The sequence below is a fragment of the Bombus bifarius genome, unplaced genomic scaffold (genome assembly GCF_011952205.1).
Source record: "Bombus bifarius isolate JDL3187 unplaced genomic scaffold, Bbif_JDL3187 scf7180000008008, whole genome shotgun sequence".
Taxonomy (NCBI): domain Eukaryota; kingdom Metazoa; phylum Arthropoda; class Insecta; order Hymenoptera; family Apidae; genus Bombus; species Bombus bifarius.
The window spans coordinates 4,327,832-4,346,849 of NW_022884386.1; the positions used below are offsets into that span (position 1 = coordinate 4,327,832).

Here is a 19,018-nt window from a genome sequence, read left to right on the forward strand (position 1 = left end):
TTCATGGAGATCCACAAAGCTGCAATGGCACGTAACATTCCTGAAATCGTGAAATTAACGTGGAAAAATTCATCTTCGATACTGTCACTCTCGTTCTCTTCCTTTCTTTAACTAAGAATTTCACTTACGTTAAAATTCTTTAACTAAGAATCCATATACGTAGTTGTATCAAGATCAAATCCACGCGCACACACACACACACACACATATACATACTTGGCGAATAATTTTTCTTCTTCGTCTATCTAACAAATCGCCATAAAGTTGTTGTCACTGTAATTGAAAATCCTCACTGCGAGATCGACTTGGGCAAACGTAGACAGAATGAGACGAATGTATCGAACCGTTTCTTTTTGGCTTTATTAATTTATCCGTGTCAACGATATTACAGAGAACGATTATAAAAATGTACGTTCGTAATTTCTACCCTGTTGAATGACTGATCCTATATTTGATTCGAACACGAGCTAATATTCCAGCACAATCGATCGAAGACAGTATTTCCACGATCGATCAATCGATGATCTATTAAACTCGCGCGTACGACAAAAATGCCTATCTACTGTGCACGCGTGTTAGGCAGCACGGTTATCTGTTTTACGACAAAAGAAACATATAAAAAAAATTCCATCGCTCGATGGCGTGTGTATATCTGTTTTACGATACATGTGTATAGATACAACTCGATGTTGTCGCATGGATGATACGAACTACTTGCAGGATATTACTATGTTTATTATGTTTTCTACTTACTATGCGGCATCCAAACTAAATAAATAGTTCGCATAATGGAAACGGATTTGCAGCGATCGTAATTGCATTCTCACGAAAAAAATTCACATATGGTCTTGTTTCACCTCTTCCCGTTGATAATTGCGGATTATCGTCGTTTATTTCATACGGCTAAACTCGTCCGGGTGTATCCGGCGATCCTCGCAGAACCGCCAGCGTGTAGTTACTATTAGCGACACTTCGAGTAACAGAGACTTCGCGGAGAGAGGAAATAAGGTGATCACAATCGCGAGAGATCATTCAGACGGAGCTGATCAGAAAGCGGTCAGTCTTCTCGAAATGAACGAACGATATCACCGATTAATCTGGCAGAGTGTGTAGTCGTTCGTTGGTTAGTCGAATTTATCGGGAATTAATAAACAAGCAAGAGGAATAAAGAAATACGAGAGAGAAAGGAGGCAACGATAATAACTCTGCCTTAACTCGTCATGAGAATACGATCTACGTGTGAGATAGCCTAAACTCTATGTTTTAATTATAATCCTCGATCGATCGAGTCGAACGAAGAACAAACACGTTTCAGATCTCGTTCACGTGCTGATGAATATTGTATGCCCTTCCGCCTCTTCTCGACTCCTTCGGCACCACGGCCAGGTGCTGCGGCTCGATCTCCATTTGCTCGATCCTTCTATCGTTCGAGCTTTTCTCCGACGAGAATAATTCAGAGGGTTTCGAATAAACGAACGTCGTCTCAGCTCCGTTCGATTGGCCAATCGTAGCTGAACCCTTCAACACGTTGTCTTGCGCACTGAGCAGTTGCTTGAATCGTTCGTCGTTCTTCTCTTCTTGATCCCAATGAACTCGAGCAGACCTGGAAGTTGTGGATGGGATGGCACGTTGGCTGCTTGCTTCTTGATGATTGTTCCTGTTGGTCAGGTTCAGTTTTGGATTCAGATTAAGTCCAAGCCATTGAGAGAAGAGAGCTATCCCTTGTTCCGCGCTGGCTGAAACCGCTGCTATGAATTCCTCCGTGTTCAACGAATCCTCCTCGTCCTCTGTAGTCTCGGTGGTTTCCGTCGTCTCGATAGTGCTGCGAGGAAATTCCAGTTACGAGGAATTAACGATAAAAACGTTCGTAGTCGAGCTACGATGGCGGTCGAATACGAATGAAACGACACCTCGTAATTGGATACGCGTCTCGTGTATCGTTCGCCAAACAGTTTTCAAAGATCGTACTCACGCAGGGGCTTCGATCTGTCGCACCACCTGATTGAAATTGAAGCATCCCATGTGGTAAGTGGCTTGCGGTGTGCCCAGCAGTGCGGGCTCGATTACCAGGCAACCGTCGTAACCAGCTTCCGCCTGCTTAATCGACGTAAATTTCGCGCATATTTGCGCCAGGTCTGACAGAAGGTTCATGCAGGTTGGCCTGTTGGATGCGTCCACTGTAAAATGTCGTAAATGATACTAACTTCTCTTTGAAGCTGCCTAAATATAATAAAGGAATATTCGTCACATCTAACTGTAGAATAGAAAATAATTCTGTCATTCATTACCGATCTTAATGGTAGCATTGTGTACGGGATTATCGCCGTAGCTGAGGTTCAACGAGATATTCTGCTCCTTCTGCTTGATGTTGATGCACGCTCGACCATCCAAGTCGTCCACCACGAGACCACCACCGATCGCCGTCGTCAGATTTAGATCGATGCAACACAAACAATTGGAAGTTTGACAAAGACATTGCGACTGCGGCGCGGTTGATCTGCCCACGGCGTCCGGAATATCCCAGGAAAGTAGCGTCTCTGTCGTGAGAAAAAATACAAAGGCGCATCAGAGAAACTCGACAAGAGAAATGGGATCGAAACGAAAGTCGTCGATCGAAAGTCGACGAAAAATATCGTCCCCGATTTCCATCCACCAGTCGATATTCTCGAAAATTTCTCTCGGCGCGTGTTGACATCGTTTCGATTTCTCTACGCTCTACGAGCTGCCGAACCTTCCTCCGCCGAAAGGCTTTGTCATTCTCTTCTCGAAACGACAAACAAAGTGCGCGTATCGCAAAGTGTGTCGCGTCACACTCATGCGTCAGAAAGATGCCTCTATCCGCAAACTTTCTCGCGTTACTGGGACAAGTTACCGACATCTTACGATCCGCGATAGAAGGTAAAACACGGAACAATGAATTCTTTAAGATAAAGAAAAAAAAAACAGAAAATAAGCAGTTCTCGATCGAAATAACGAAACGTGAAGCCGATCGAGAGAAATGGCCGAACGTAGCACGCGCCATCGTGTTAAAAAGCGAATTATCGCAGAAGAGGGCCGCGATTGGTATGCGAACGTCGAACTTTTGTTTACCAGCGCGTCACGAACGTCGGCGTACGTATTTTCAGTCACGAACGTCGAACTTCCGACGTTCGTTGCTTGGAGAATGTCCAATGGATACTGCAAAAAACCGCGAGAAACGTTTCCACGAGAGCGTAACTAATCCGTGTTGCTCACCGAGCAGTCCAGCGGAAGACACCACGACGACGGCGGTGGTCAACAGCACCAGAATCGTGAACCTGACGGCCATCACCAACAACAGTTGTTTCCCAGATATTCGTACAGGGGCGATGAGTCGATTTTCGCGATGAACTATCGCTGGAAACTCGTGGACAGAAACTCCAACAACCAACTAGCAGCTGTCAAAAGGACTCGCGCGTCGAACAGGCCTGGAGATCCTGCCCAGCAAGGAAGCAGCTTAAATCTGGGCACAAAGCCGGGCGCGGGTCTCGGATCGGTGATCGGCTGGCGGTCGGCACGAAAACTGGCGACAGGATTCGCCACAGCGACGATGAGGTGCCACGCCATTGGCCGAGGTGCGGAGGTAACAACGGGCAAAGAACCTCATCTGGGTGACCGGGTGACCTCCTTCGGCAACCTGGTACCAGGAGAACTTACGCGACTGTCCTCTCTAGCGATGCTCGGTTTGCTCATTGGGGGGCATCGACAAAAACCACGGTGATCTTCTTTTCGTATAGTTAGGATGTCGTTCAGAGCACATCGGTAAAAGCAATCTCTTTTTCCCTGCGTTTCTTTCTATCAGAATTTTCATCGCCCCAACAGTCCGACGATTTCCTTCATTCGCTGCGATGCGAATTGTTTCTTCGGATTTAGCAATGGATAAAAGTGAAAATTCCCGATCAAAGTGGCAAAAATCAGATTTTTACCAATGCAATTGAAAAACCAAAATTTAAATAAGGATTTTGGTATCTAGATATTATAAGAATATATTTCTATACACGTCAATTCTCCACGAATGCATAAAGATCCACAGTCTAATAATAACGTCCGTTTTCTTTCCTTGCTTCTCTAATCTGGATCGTAACGAGCGTAATGACAGTAATACGAGATTAACGAGACCACGATCACCATACTTCTCCGAGTATTCTTCTTTTTCCGGTAATTATATTTTCATCGGCCATGCCTTTGACTCGTAATATTCCTGGCTTTCCCTGATCGATCGCGCAAATACGGAAATAAATAGATTTGAAACGAAAGGAGAAGGAAAAGCGTACGCATGGTTGGCCGCGGGCAAACAGAATCGTCGTTCCGCTTGGACACTTGGTGAATCGCGCCACATATATATTACGTATATGCAACTACTCTATATAATATATTTCGATATCGTTATTTTTTCGGACCAAAGGATGCAAGAAGATGAACGGTAGCGATACGTCTGACGATTTATTAAACGTCCGCTCGATACTTAATTTCCTGTTTACAAACTGCAGGCTGCTCCCGATTGCATTATGTTTTCGAAACGAACACCAGCATCCGAACAGATTATCCCTTGACGTTACGTAAAAACTCGTTTCCCTTGATGACCCACATATCCTCGGCGTCGTTCATCTCGTCGCACCTTTTAGAAGCCCAGAGGACCATGGACCCCATTATCTTAAAATACACCAGAGTCGAACGTGTGCATCCCCGACAATAATTATCCAGCCTTCCGCAACGTTTGACAGCCTGAATTCCATTGTGCAGTCTTCATACCGACGAACAAGTATTAACCAAGGTAAACCACTCCTGACCGCTACTTTCTTCGACCCACTAACCGGAGAAAGGCCCCATCTCGACCATCAAAACACGCTTCGGACTGGCCATCTCGGTTGATTTTATCAGCGAACGTTTGTCATCGTTTATGATACTTGAAAAATGTCACGATACCAACTTGATGGCTCGTGACTTTGCCAGGATAAATCTTCCGGCTGAATGGGTAAATCTTGGGTAAGTAGGTAAAGTCTATAAATAAGAATAAAGGTAGGAGATTCGTAAGGCTAATCAGTTGGATACGAGACCAACGACCAGTTTGAAGGTCGGTGAAAAGGTCCGATAATTGTAACGTGGTAAGAGCGAGTTGCACGCTGGACGAATAAAGAATTTCCGGCATGCTCATTGTGGATGCACCGCGATTACCTCGAGACAACGTAACTTTATGGCGATAGAAATTTTGCGAAGTGGGACTGTCTATTACAGACGTCGTGATCGAGGTTTGTATTATACCGTCCAAACATGCTTGAAACCTACATAAACGTTTACTGCCATTTGTACTACAATTTAACGCGTTGACTATCGTCAACAGTGACCCAAGATGCTAATTTTCTTTCTTCTTCTTTTTTTTTTGGATGACTAAAATGAGATAAACTTCGCTAAAGAATCTCGATTAAAGAAGAACGACGAGAATGATTTAACTAGATAACCATGTTAGAAAACAGTGCGCAGATACGACATAATATTTTACAAAAATGAAACGTTACGATGCAGTATATTTCTTAAAGAGGAGAAAAAGAGGAAAAGGTAATTCAGACGAACTATCTTCTATCTGTTATAAAAAGCCATTATTGCTTTGGACGGATAGGTTAATAAACGTTACATCACGTCGATTCGATGTACATCACGACGCAAATTGAAATTCATTCGAGGATCAGAAACAAGAACTTCTCCTTTCTGATTTCGCGATCTCGCCGTGTTATGAGATGAATCATCGTGGTACCGTTCGAGAGTAAGTCTTTCATCGAAGATGAAAGGTCGCTAGCATTTGGCTCGAACGTACTTGACCCTGGTATCGGTTCAAGGCAAAGCGAAAAGCCGCTTTGATTTTCAACGATGCAACGTGGAGAATCCGATTCGAGGAACCGATTGGGGGAGATCGCACACGATCGGTATACTATACCCTGGCTGGTAGGGAATCGTTGTCTTATTTACCCAGAGCGAATTAGAATGCTTAATAATCGTAGCCTCGGTCGAGACAGGTGGTGGTGGCTTGACCGACTTTTAAAGAAACCTTGGGGGGAGTTGGGCGGCATCTTCAGTTAGACATTGGCCTCCGCAAGACGAAGAGTCGGAAAAAAGAGCTGAAGGGTGCGACGAAGAGAGACGTCCTTTTCCAACGATCCTCTTCACTTCTATACGAAATTTTCGTCTGGTATATACTTTCTGTCAGTAGCACAGGTCAGTGAAAAATGGTTTTCTAGTTTCGTTAATTTCTTCTTCTTTTTCACCGAGACGCTTTCAGTTTCATCGTTAATGGAAATAGCGCTCTAATCTAATCTAATTCTAATCAATTCTTTATCTCTGATTCTATGTAATGTAGGCTTCTCATTGTTCCAATTATACCCGAGACTTTTAACTCGAGCGAAGAAGTTCAATTTTCTGTCACGTTATTAATCGTAGTAACTAAGTCCGGAAGGATCGGACACATACCTACGCGTACCTGATCACCGTTTCTCGTGACGTGACCGCATATTGTTCCGCACAAAGCTGACTGACGCGTGTGCTTCCTGAAGCGTTGTTCAGGTACCATCCGAACGGTGAACTTCTTGCAAGAGACGTCTTTGGCCGTGACCGTGATTTAGGTCAACCGGTCGCAGACAAGAAGTTAGCACGCGTCGTGACGAGCCCATTAGTCGAAACAAGAGGAAAAAGTCGTTCCTCCTACGAGTTCGCTGCTCGAAATGATTGGTCCCGTCGGAGGATCAACCGCGCGTTTCACCCTTTGCCGAGCTATTGTTAACGAGCGTGAACACGTGGTCGCATTGTTCACGGATCTCTAACATCCGGCAGTTCTGCGTGACAGCCGACGTTCCGTTAGCTTCCCTCTATTTCGGATCTGTATCTGCACGGTTTGCTTTCAGAAACGAAGACAGCATCGTTGATAAACCTTGATTCATAAGTCTAATAAATAATAATTATTCCGTTTGAAAAGGGTAAGGAACAAAGGAACAAAGCTTTGTAAATCGCCAACAGGAAACGGTGTACCTATTGTCCTCGTTAAAATTTACTGCAATCGCTGGCTAAGAGATAGCGTATCGTTCGTAGCGCGTTGAATATCAATACGTTTCGATATAAGATCTTCCCTTTGTGCAAAGCCGAATGACAGCGGTAGGAAAATACGGAGAATGTCAAGCGCATGGCTGACCTTCGCGAGCGTAAAATGCAAACGATGAATATTCGCGTCCGTGAATCTTTAGGCTTTGTCGATTTAAAAACTTCGTAGGATGTACTCGTGTCATCGTCATACTTTGATTTACAGGACAAGAGCGAAGATGCGGCTGTCGATGGTGGTCGAGTTGTTACTGATCGTCCTTCTGATCGCGTTCGCCGCTTACGGCAGAGTGATCGGTAATGGTTTTCAAGAGTTTCCACATTGTTAACGTCAATTCTTGTAATGGCCTGGTAATTTCACGTGACTTCCTTGCTTGTAGAAAGGAAACGTTTATTGAAGGATTGAAGTTAATAAGAGATATAATTTCGAAGGATGAAGTCACTTCTTTTAGAGGTCTAACGAACGTAACTTAAAAATTGTGTTCGAAAATTACATGTTCCTACGTAACACGGTATATCCTTGCTAAAATGTAAAATTACTCACGGTAGAAAATGGATTCGGAAAATTTATTTGCTTCAATTTTCTCGCGCTCCCTGTTCCTGAAAAAGGCAAACGTGCATGTATATACGCGATGAATTTATTAATTCCATAGAGCGCGATGAGAAAGCAGAAGATAGAGCGATCAGGGATGTGAGCGGTTCTGAACAGAGTAACGTCGGTATATCGACGTTATCGTTGAAACAGGCAACCGACAACGTGAACAGATACTGCACTTGCAATGAGAACATATGCAATTGCTGCAGAGACTTCCATATACCGTTGGTGCAATTACAAGGACCAGGTAAGCGTTGTGTTATTTAATTGAACGTAATAGAACGCGGCCATTAGAAAGGATAGTAATAAAGGAAACGGGACGATAAACAAATGTCGCGTTGTTAGATCCTTCATAGACTATTCGTTGAAACATCGTTGCATGTAATTAAACGCGAGCATGTACACAGAGTGTCCAAGACTGATACCAGTTATCGAGACGATAAAAAAGCGTCTGTATAGAAACCTTAGTGTTTATTTTTGAAGTTACGAACTGTCGAATCGCTACTATAATGTAATAAAAAAAATACTTTTAATATTGTCAATATCGCGAAAATAGAAGTTTTGCGACACTCGGTGTTGTACGATGTTCGTACGAAGCTTGATAGAAAATTTTTTGGATGAATCGCAGCACAACATATCGAGTTGGCAACTTGCTGAAATCGACCAAGATAAGAATTGCATATCTAAATATTTTCACGTACATGAAAAAGTCCGTGTGCTAGAAATGTGCATAAAAAATGTTACTAAAACGCCTCGATTATCCGCGATAGTACATAATTAGATGGTATTCCGTATACTTGTTAAAGACTTGAACAAGAATATCGTCCATTTCAGGATGTGCATCATTGCAATACTTGCAAGGGGATAATTTGGCGGTGCAGCTTAGCTTCGGTGATAACATTCTAACAAGCACAATCGTAAATGGTAAGTACTTGCGTCGCTCATACATTTCAGAGTCTGGAGATAGCGTCACAAGCGTCATGCAATGTCACAGATTTATCTCTGTTTGAAAGCTCACGGCACAGCCAGAAAAATTATTTGCCTGAAAAGTGTGTTAATCGTTTAGCAAAACGATGTGAAAAGTCTGCCGGAATTCAGGAAATGCGTCGAGACTTTCACGACTAACGTGTACGCACCGCACTTTTAAAAGACGAGTGCGCTTTATCGGTTCGAAAAATGTTTACAAAAAATTGAAAAACTGTGTTAAAAAGTCGATATCTCCTCTGTGTTTGTTCGCCGTAAGACGAATGCTACGTCAGAAATAAAGTATTCATAACGTATAAACATCATTCGATCGACTTCGTTCGCGTCGCGACCGTTCGAGGAGAAAGTGCGGCATACATTAAACGAATAAGGAAACACGTTCCCCAAACGATTTCTATGATTACTATGACGATCTACGATGATTTGATATAACGCTTGATACGCTATGGGGTTTTAGGAAAGAATCCAAAGCCCGTATGCGTCCCGTTACCTGGAGGGTTTACGAAATTCTGTGGAAGAATTTATTCCATTAAACGGGATGCTAAAAATCACTTCAAAGCCTGCCTTGGACTGGAATTACAATCAGCGACAGAACTCGAGGCTAGTTTACGCGTTAGCTGCTTTAGGTAATGACACTTATTTCATAATAATATTCATTAGTCGATAATATTTTTACAAGTCATACAGAAAGAATAAAATGTTTACGCAATTGCCATATCATAGATTTGGCCCTGACGGTCTAAAGTTGCGCCCAGCAGAACCACTTCCGGTAGTCGAAGCCGAGGCCCCGGAAGAAGACGACGATGACGATTTCTTTGGCCTCGGTTCGGACGATGACGACGAAGACGACGATGCCGAGGATAATGCACCGTTGGCTAACTCCGTACCAAATTCTTCCGCGGAAGAAGACGAGGAAGAAGACGACGACGAAGATGTTCTTGGATTCGGAGCTCTATTAGATATTATAACTGGCGAAGACGAGACCGCAACGAAGAAACCAAAAGTAACAACGCCTCCGCCTCTTCTCCACTTCACGATTCCAATTCTAAGTAAGCCGACATCGTCACCAGTAGATTCTAACGTCGAAAGTAACGTTGCCACTAACGATTTCGAAGAGGACAACGAGTATAATCAAGAATCCTCGAACATGAGCGGAGAAGGCAATATCGAAATAAATGAGGAATCTGCAGCGACCGATACGACGGGTAGCGAAGCCGAAGAGATCGTTACACAGGTCTCCAATAAGATAGCTTCCTATACGAAGCCGGATAAAACACCGATTAAGAAATTCACAGCGGTTGATACGAGTACGAAAAAGCCAAGCATCACGAGCTCCAGCATCAACGCAATCGAAAATGAAACGAACAAGAAGAAGAAACCCTTGAAGAAACCGATTAAGGGCGAAGAAGACGACGATGACGATATTCTAGGAGATAGTCTAGACGACGATGACGACGACGACGATGAGGATGAAGAGATTTTAAACGACGACGACGATGATAACGAGAAGGACAGCGAAGCAGAGGAGGACGAAGATGAGAAGGTTGACGGAAGTGAACACGAGAATCACGAGGACGAAGACGAGAAAGGCGAGATCGAAGACTTAGATGACGACGACGACGAAGAAGATGCAGTGATCAGCGCGTTGGTTTATGACGAAAAAGAGAATGGAAAGAAGAAGGGCAAAGTGAAGAAGCATCACCAGTCTTCCGAAGCTTACGATGATGACTCGGATTATGAATTAGGCTTGACCGGGCTTTTGGCAAGAAGCAGGCATTCGAGAGACAATCGTCAGAGCAAAGAAATGAGATTCTAAGTCTTATATTCATGCTCGTCCCGTTCTATACGCGTATAGAATAATCAAAAGAAACCGTGAGACGATAGTTTTCCAAATAAATCAATCGATTATCGGCGAAGATTGAGTCCAAAGTTTAAGTAATCGTTCAAGATTGGACTTCTTTGTTAAATCGAGGAATATATGTTAAGAAGTATGGAGACTGATAGCTTCTTTTTTTTTTTTTGATAAGAATCGTTTTATTATTTAATTAACTACTAGTGGATAACAACATATGTATAATACTTTTTGTAAAAAGCTTCTCTGCTAATGTTATTCGGACATCATGATAATAGGTATGATAGAGTTATACATATTAAAATGTAACTTTTATAAAAAGTCGCCATATAGATCTGTGCAAATAATTTAATGCTATTTAAGACAGTAATTAATGTGATTTATGTACGGTCGTATAATTAATTTATTGAATCTGTAATTAAACATATACCCTTATTAAACTTATATCTGCATTAAATAAACTTATATCAGCTTATACACAAACGGTATGTACTTTCTGCATGAAAAGATTGTTCACGGGGGATTTGAATGATTTCCAGCTTTTTGTTACTTTTATCACATACGTTTTTTGAATACATCAATCGAAGCAGCTCGTTATTTTGTACAAAAAGTAAAAATCTATTTACATCGACAAATAGTAGATCAGTTACACATCAATTTTAATGATTATCTCTAAATAAACTTTTCATTCGGTAAATAATAAATAAATAATTTCGAAATATAGGTTATAATCACAGTCAATAAATTATCCATCAGTGGGTCAAACGTTTTATCAGTAGAGATCGACAGTGCCCTACACAGAACTACAGAACTCACGCTTGAATTTCGTATAATCGGTGAGCACGAAACGGTATATAAACACGGTATTACATTCCAATCGATATCATTTTGTGGGTTCAACCGATCGGCAACGCACCTTTCTCTTCTTTCTTCGCCAAAATCATGTTCAAATTGTGCAGCGTTTTTGTGACACTCCTCCTAGTACAGACAGCCTGGTGTTCTACGTCTCACGATAAAAATATTAAAGCTCTTCAACAAGGTAACCCATAATTTTTATGACAATCAAAGTGTTAAAAAGAATTTCATTCGGAAACAGATAGTAATTTTAGACACTTGGCTCGTTTCATCAGACAATTTTATACTGAATCGATTATATTTACATAGTTCTGGCCAATTCAGTGACGTACTATGACCCGAATACCGGAACTGAGCTAAACGAAGAGATAATCGATTTAAAACTAAATAATTCGATTGCTACAAAGATATATCGACGTTCGCTATGCGACTGTAAGAAGAACAGTTGTAACTGTTGCGTCGGTATTCGTTTCGTTGGTTTTAATGGCCCAGTGTGTATTAGAATTACAATCGATACAGACAGTAAAGCTATCATAACCGCAAACGGAGACCCAATATTAACACATCGCTTTAGAAGTAAGAATTTTATTTTCTTTTCTTTCTGTATATTTATCGAACTGTGCTTTCTCACGATATATTTTAATTATAGTGCATCCACGCCCGATATGTGTTGGTCTTTCCAACCTTATAAATATTTGCGGTCAATTCGACTTTTATTATATTAATAACCATTTGCGATCTTGTACGAGCATCGATCTTCAGTTTCTCTTCCTTCGATTTTCGGGATTCCGATTTCCATGCGTTCAAATTGGCGATGACGGGATCTCTATTGCTAGTCTAGGACTGTTACCGAATCAGATTGGCACGGAGTCAGAGGATCAAGTAACCAACCCGGAAATATACGACGAAGTAGATTTCGAGCAGGATCTGGAAGTTCATGACAATCAGATGTCGATGTTGACTCCCGAGCAAGAGGCACAAATTGGACAATTAAAATTGCGATCACTAAGAACGAATTAATATCTGCGTAAAATGACATAGTTATTATTAACTAAAAAGTAGCGGTAATTTTATTCGTTAATTTAAAGATTAATTTCTAGTACCTATTGTTATTATTGTTATACCAATTGTTATTATGTACCTTATTATTGTAACGTACAGTGTATAATAATGTTGGACCACGTCTCTATGGTCATACCTGTTATCGTTTCTTACTATTTGTACCGAGACAGTATATCGAATAAAATGCGAATATTTCCAAGTACCCAAAAATCACCAAACATCTCATCAAAGCCTGCTTTGGACTGAATTTAGAATTAGCGACAGAACTCGAAGCTAATTTACGCGTTAGCTGTGTTACATCAGGTGACTCTTTACGTAACCCAGAATCCATCCCTCGGTCGAGGCGGCCACTAGTTGTGCAAATATAATTAGTCGGACTACAATAATCCTTAATTGTTATAAAATATATTTAAGTCGAGACGTTCCTTATTGTTATTGCTCCATCAGGTAAAAAATGGGAAGGTTGCGTTTTTCCCATGTTCAACGATCATTTCCACCCGCAAGCGACTAGTGGTGGGGCGACCAACACCCAGCAATAGTTTTCCTCTGCGATAGCATCGTTACCGAATTTCACTGGTTTATCGTCCTCAGATCAGTCAACATCTCTTCGCTTGTTGTCATCCTTAGATTAGTCTATATCTCTTGATTGGTTTTTCATCTTTAGATCAGTCATCTGTTTAACTTATATTTGTACGCACCGAGCGTATCTGTCTATATCTACAAGTTGTTGGGATAAAATATATATTGTAATCTGTTATTCTCAGTGTTATAGTCAATTCAACCACCTCTGTTATCCTAACCGAAATAGGAAATCGACCACTTCGTGACGTCGATTATATTAGGTTGTCCGAAAGGTTTCTTTTGCTTTATAAGGAAATAATAGACGCAAAATGTTTTTTGTTTTATATTAGTTTATTCAATTATGCAGGAACATAATAATAAAAATAGAACGAAATGGATCATATCTGATTCAATAGAATTGTAGCGGCATATGCGTCTTAGGACGTTTCGATACGAAGATGCTTCACATAGTTGTTTAGCCACAGAGGATTAACACTGTGCGATGCACATAAAGTAATAAACAAACTCTGGACAAAGCAATTTCATGTTCAAACATGTTCAAACCTTTCGATACCCCCCTCGATCAGTACAAATACACGACCAAGATCTCCGCGAGTCAGTAGTAGTGCGAATGAATATCAGTATCGAATCAATCTAACGAATCAGTATAACGATTAGTATCAGTACCGCAGTATCGCGCAATCTTATAACGAGTATCATCGAGCGAGCAACGCTTCCGATTAACTTTGTATTCTACATTTTAAAATATCTGTAAATATAGTTAACGAAATCAACTCGTTTCGTTATTGATTTAACCAACAACACGTCTCACCGTCCACCATAAAATGATATAAAACAGAAATTGTTGTTCATCTTTTATCGTAACGGGAATTTACGACTTCCGTTGGCGCGCTTCCACGCAATCGCATCTCTCCGCGAACGGTAGAACAAGCTGTTTTAGGTGATGATACGTATTTATTAATAGTATTTATTTATTGATAACATTTTTCTGTGAACTGTAGAATGAATAAAAGATATACGCAGTTGCAATATCATTGATTTGACCCTGACCCTCTAAAGCTACGTCCAATAGAACCATTTCCAGTATTCGAAGTCGAGGTTCCGGAAGATGACGTGATTTTCTTGCTGAAGGACAATGACGAGGAAGACGATGATTCCGAGGATGGCGCACTATTGGCTAACTTCGTGCCAAATTCTTCTACGGAAGAAGACGAGGATGAAGATGACGTCGAATTATTCTCGGATTCAACACTCTTAGAAGAATCAAAAAAGATCATGGCCCGCCTCTTCTTTGCTTCACAGTTTCAATTCTAAGGAAGCTGATATCGTTGTCGGTAGATTCTAGCGTCGGAAGTAACGTTGTCGCTAATAATTCCAAAGAAGACGACGAGTATAATCAAGAATCCTCGAAGATGAGAGAAGAAAGCAGTATCGAAACAAATAACAAGTCTGCAGTCACCGATACGACGGTTAACGAAGCCGAAGAAATCGTTAAAAAGGTCTTCAATAAGATAGAGTCCTATGCGAAGCCGGATAAAACACCGATTAAGAAATTCACAGCGATTGATACGAGTACGAAAAAGCCAAGCATCACGAGCTCCAGCATCAACGCAATCGAAAATGAAACGAACAAGAAGAAGAAACCCTTGAGGAAACCGATTAAGGGCGAAGAAGACGACGATGACGATATTCTAGGAGATAGTCTAGACGACGATGACGACGACGACGATGAGGATGAAGAGATTTTAAACGACGACAACGATGATAACGAGAAGGACAGCGAAGCAGAGGAGGACGAAGATGAGAAGGTTGACGGAAGTGAACACGAGAATCACGAGGACGAAGACGAGAAAGGCGAGATCGAAGATTTAGATGACGACGACGACGAAGAAGATGCAGTGATCAGCGCGTTGGTTTATGACGAAAAAGAGAATGGAAAGAAGAAGGGCAAAGTGAAGAAGCATCACCAGTCTTCCGAAGCTTACGATGATGACTCGGATTATGAATTAGGCTTGGCCCGGCTTTTAGCAGAAAATAGGCATTCGAGGAGCAATCGTCACACCAAAGAAACGAGATTTTTAAGTCTTATATTCATGCTCGTCCCGTTTTGTATACGTATAGATAGAATAATGAAATAATCAAGGAACGATAGTTTCCGAAATCGATCAGTCGAATGTTTAGTAAAATCTGCCGTTCAAGATTGTTAGGCCTCTTTATTAACTCGACTTATCATTGTTAACTATGTTAAAAAGCGGAAAATCTGATAAATTCTTTTGTTATCATAAATCACTTTATTTCCTAAGTAATTAATGATTTTGAAAAATTGCTAATAGATAACAACAATTCAAAACTTGTTGAAGGAGCTCACGTACAAAGATTACTAATGGATTTTTTACGTTAAAAATGTAAATGATTAGGAAAATAATAAGGAATGTACTTCTGTGTTTGATAAATATATTGGGTCTGTAAATAAACGTATTAATTAAACATTTTATTATGTAAAATCCGATTTTAATATGTAAATATAAACTATGTAAATTACTTACTGTATGAAAAAGTATCTCAGATAAGATTTCATTTATTTCGATTTTTGTCGTTAATTTTTTTGTAGGTTGTACGTAAAAGTCATATAATGATCACATACGTTTTTTTTTTTTATAGAATTGTATAATTTTGAACGCAGTAATCGATGCAGCTCGTTATTTTCTACGAAAACGTACGAATCTACTTATGTTGACAATCACTTCAGTAGTTATGTTTTAATTTTAATTTTTTTCTCTAAATGATTTTTTTTTTCAGCAATTAATTAACGATGTAGTTTGCGATAACAGACAAAAGTCAGATAATCATAATATCTACATATAGAGATATTTATAGTATAATATACACTATAAGGTATAACATTAGTATGTATATATATGTATATATATGTATACAGCATGGCGTATATTTATATATGTATTATCTATAAGTCGTTCAAATGATTATCAATCAAGATAATCAATACTTAACAAGTACTTTTTATAGGTGCGTCTGTAAAAGTCACGTGCTGATTTCATCTAATCGATGAGCACGAAGGGATATATAAATATGGGATTCGACTCAAAGCAATCAAATCACATTTTGTGAAATTGTAATACACCTTGCTTTTCTTCTTTCTTCGCCAAAATCATGTTGTTCAAATTGTTGAACATCTTCGTGACACTCCTCCTGGTACAGGCTGCTTGGAGCGCTGCGTTGCACGATGAAGATATCGAAGCTTCTCAAGAAGGTAACAAATAATTTTTATGAAAGTCAAAGAGTTGGAAAGAATTTAATTCAGAAGTAGATAGTAATTTTAAGCAGTCGGTTCGCTTCATAGGATAATTTTATATCGAATCGATTAAATTTTCGCAGTCCAGTCCAACTTAGTGTCGTATTATGATCCGTACACCGGAACTGAATTAGATGTAGACACGAGCGATGCTCTTGTTGCAATGATACAACAACGTTCGCTATGCAAAAGTGAACAGAACGGTTATGGCTGTTGCGTTGGTGTTCATGTCAAAAACATGAAAGCTTCATTATGTGCAAAACTTGTCAACGGTAACGACCCTAAGCTTGAAATAACCGTAAACGGAAAAACGATCTTCTCGCATTCAGCGAAAGGTAAGCTTTTTTATTCCTGTTTCTCATTCCTCTATACTTGTATATCAAACGGTAATTCCTCATGATATATTTCACAATTGTTGTAGCGAACACACCTGAAATGTGTGGTAACATTTTCGAAGGAGTAAAAGTTTGCGAACAAACACAAGTCTCTGTTGTTGACAATGGTTTACGGGTTTGCGCGAACATCAGACTTAAATACGCTTTCTTTAAGAGTCACATAAACATCCCATGCTTTACTATTGGCAAACATGGTATCTCCGCGAACAATTTCGCACAGTTAGAGAATCAACAGGAAATGGAATCGAAAATGTACGACGAAATAAATTTCGAGCAGTAGACTCTGTCCAATCTGGATTATGACAACTACGTTCCAACGTTAGCTTCTGAGCAAGAGGCATAAATTGGTCAATTAAAAATATGAATACCAGAAATGAATTAATATCGGTGTAAAATTATATAGTTATTATTAAGTATAAAATTGTAACAATTTTATTCGTTGACTTAAAGATTAATCTGTAGAATTTATTGTTACCTTATCAGTATAATGTATAATAAAGTTGAACGAAATCGGCATAATCATACCTGTTATTCTTTTCTTGCTGTTTGTACCAAGCCAGTATATCGAATAAAACTACGCGATAAATAAATGATGTCCTATAAGAACCTTGACACGAGCTATGATTTTTTTTATAGCATGCACTCTCAATCTTTCGTGTGTCGATAGCTCGTCGCTTTTTTTCCTTAATCGGATTACCACGGCGATCCAGCAGAAAATAAAATGCGTGCGACCAGTACGAAGTAAACCTAAATTTCTCCGTAAAACGAGGTCAGAATGAGATATCCGTTAACTGACCAGTCGAGTGTCGAACGTTCAACAAGGAGTACTATCTATCTCACGAAGAGATGTTCTTCCGTAGTCATTGAATCCGGCATCGTTAAGGACGCGAGATGAGGGCTGCCTGTTTGCTACTCTTCTTCGCTGTTCTTTGCATTCAAAGCTCCTTGCAACGGATTAACAAGAGAGCTTCTGATTCGGAGAGAACGTTAGAAACATCCGTAGACAATGACATATTGGCCGTTACGAAAAACGGCGATTCCAAGAAGAATGAAGAAGATTGGAATACAAAGAAATTACACGAATTGCTGAAACAAGTGACGAATTCTACGTCGAACACCACGACTCAGGTGACCGCCACGAAACAAGGTCCTTGTCAATGCGGAGGAGGTGTCTGCGGTTGTTGCTCTAGAATTTTATTCGACACTTGGAAACAGAAAGCATGCGTGAATGTGACGTACGATCCGGATGAGTTTAGCTTTACCGCGAAGATTTCGATGAATAATAGAGTTCTGTATACAAGAACCATATCTGGTATGTTTAGTCACAACGTATAGGATATTTAAATTTCAGCCGTGTTTTAAAAAGATAACTTTAATTTCACGAGCATTTCAAACGTTTCAGGAAAGAATCCTCGGCCAATATGTGTGCCAGTGCCACGAATTCCAATCGTTAAAGCGTGTGTTCGATTTTATAACATTTATTTCCAGGGCAGAAATATTCATGCGTGTATAAATATGGAGGGAAAGTTTCAAGATTTCACGATATTTAAGGTGAGCTGGATTTGACGACCGGGGATGGATAAAGGGACGTCTCTTTCTCAACGTTTTTACGAATAATGCAAATATTTCCAGGTCGGATTAGATTGCATTAGATTCGGTGTAAACGGTTTGGCTCTGGTAAAGCCAGAGGACGGAGGTGGATTAGGTCAAATAGAATTCTTACCAGGTGATGACGATGATGAGGATGAAGACGATTATGATTACGACGACGACGACGACGACGACGACGACGATTTACTTGATTTCTGAGGAAACCTAAGATTCTGTTCGTGACAGTCGCGAAGGACTTAATAGTACAATTACGCATTCCTACTGCCATCGTATGGCAGCAATCATTATTTATTATATTTTCTTTTTATGTTTAAGAGCGTAACGCAACGATCTGTTTGTAAACTAATAGTCTGATGATTGTCAACGAGTTCGGTCATGTTTTATAAAGTAACTTTGCGTCGTTCGAAACATCGAATTAACTGCTGAATATCGTAATGTACATTATCAAGAGACGAATAAATAGATGTATTTGAAACCTACTTTTTTTTTATTATACCTCGGTAATTACATCCTGTGTAGCAACCACCGAGTCGAAACAATATTGTTTTGTGGAACGTCGATCGTCGATGCCGGTTAGTATAACTATGAGAGATGTAACGTGTCCATGTAACAGAGGTAAAAGAGGCAGTGCTGTAAATGTACCACAGTGAAAAAGTCCATTGAAAGGT

At 40.3% G+C, this 19,018-nt stretch overlaps 6 protein-coding genes and 1 pseudogene across 6 annotated transcripts; 6 read left to right on the forward strand and 1 right to left on the reverse strand.

The window, feature by feature from the left end:
- Positions 1-338: 338 nt before the first annotated feature.
- Positions 339-3,363, reverse strand: LOC117206498. Its single transcript, XM_033445887.1, has 4 exons — positions 3,235-3,363; positions 2,289-2,537; positions 1,973-2,177; positions 339-1,822 (listed from the first exon to the last, which is right to left on the reverse strand). Exons 1-4 carry the CDS (start codon positions 3,305-3,307, stop codon positions 1,312-1,314), a joined length of 1,038 nt encoding a protein of 345 aa, XP_033301778.1. The 5' UTR covers positions 3,308-3,363; the 3' UTR covers positions 339-1,311.
- On the forward strand, positions 3,329-4,154 carry LOC117206500. Its single transcript, XM_033445889.1, has 2 exons — positions 3,329-3,735; positions 3,821-4,154. Exons 1-2 carry the CDS (start codon positions 3,365-3,367, stop codon positions 3,954-3,956), a joined length of 507 nt encoding a protein of 168 aa, XP_033301780.1. The 5' UTR covers positions 3,329-3,364; the 3' UTR covers positions 3,957-4,154.
- Positions 4,155-5,685: 1,531 nt separating this feature from the next.
- LOC117206497 (mitotic apparatus protein p62) lies at positions 5,686-11,027 on the forward strand. The gene is made up of 6 exons (XM_033445886.1): positions 5,686-6,228; positions 7,310-7,398; positions 7,755-7,943; positions 8,531-8,620; positions 9,138-9,306; positions 9,404-11,027. The coding sequence occupies exons 2-6, from the start codon at positions 7,323-7,325 to the stop codon at positions 10,494-10,496; spliced, it is 1,617 nt and encodes a 538-aa protein (XP_033301777.1). The 5' UTR covers positions 5,686-6,228; positions 7,310-7,322; the 3' UTR covers positions 10,497-11,027.
- Positions 11,028-11,106: 79 nt separating this feature from the next.
- On the forward strand, positions 11,107-12,668 carry LOC117206499. Its single transcript, XM_033445888.1, has 3 exons — positions 11,107-11,571; positions 11,697-11,963; positions 12,037-12,668. Exons 1-3 carry the CDS (start codon positions 11,475-11,477, stop codon positions 12,405-12,407), a joined length of 735 nt encoding a protein of 244 aa, XP_033301779.1. The 5' UTR covers positions 11,107-11,474; the 3' UTR covers positions 12,408-12,668.
- Positions 12,632-15,393, forward strand: LOC117206590 (annotated as a pseudogene).
- Positions 15,394-16,146: 753 nt separating this feature from the next.
- On the forward strand, positions 16,147-17,075 carry LOC117206637. Its single transcript, XM_033446146.1, has 3 exons — positions 16,147-16,302; positions 16,428-16,679; positions 16,766-17,075. The coding sequence occupies exons 1-3, from the start codon at positions 16,203-16,205 to the stop codon at positions 17,017-17,019; spliced, it is 606 nt and encodes a 201-aa protein (XP_033302037.1). The 5' UTR covers positions 16,147-16,202; the 3' UTR covers positions 17,020-17,075.
- An 86-nt stretch (positions 17,076-17,161) lies between these two features.
- On the forward strand, positions 17,162-19,011 carry LOC117206635. The gene is made up of 3 exons (XM_033446144.1): positions 17,162-18,051; positions 18,142-18,290; positions 18,372-19,011. Exons 1-3 carry the CDS (start codon positions 17,631-17,633, stop codon positions 18,546-18,548), a joined length of 747 nt encoding a protein of 248 aa, XP_033302035.1. The 5' UTR covers positions 17,162-17,630; the 3' UTR covers positions 18,549-19,011.
- The last annotated feature ends 7 nt before the right edge of the window (positions 19,012-19,018 follow it).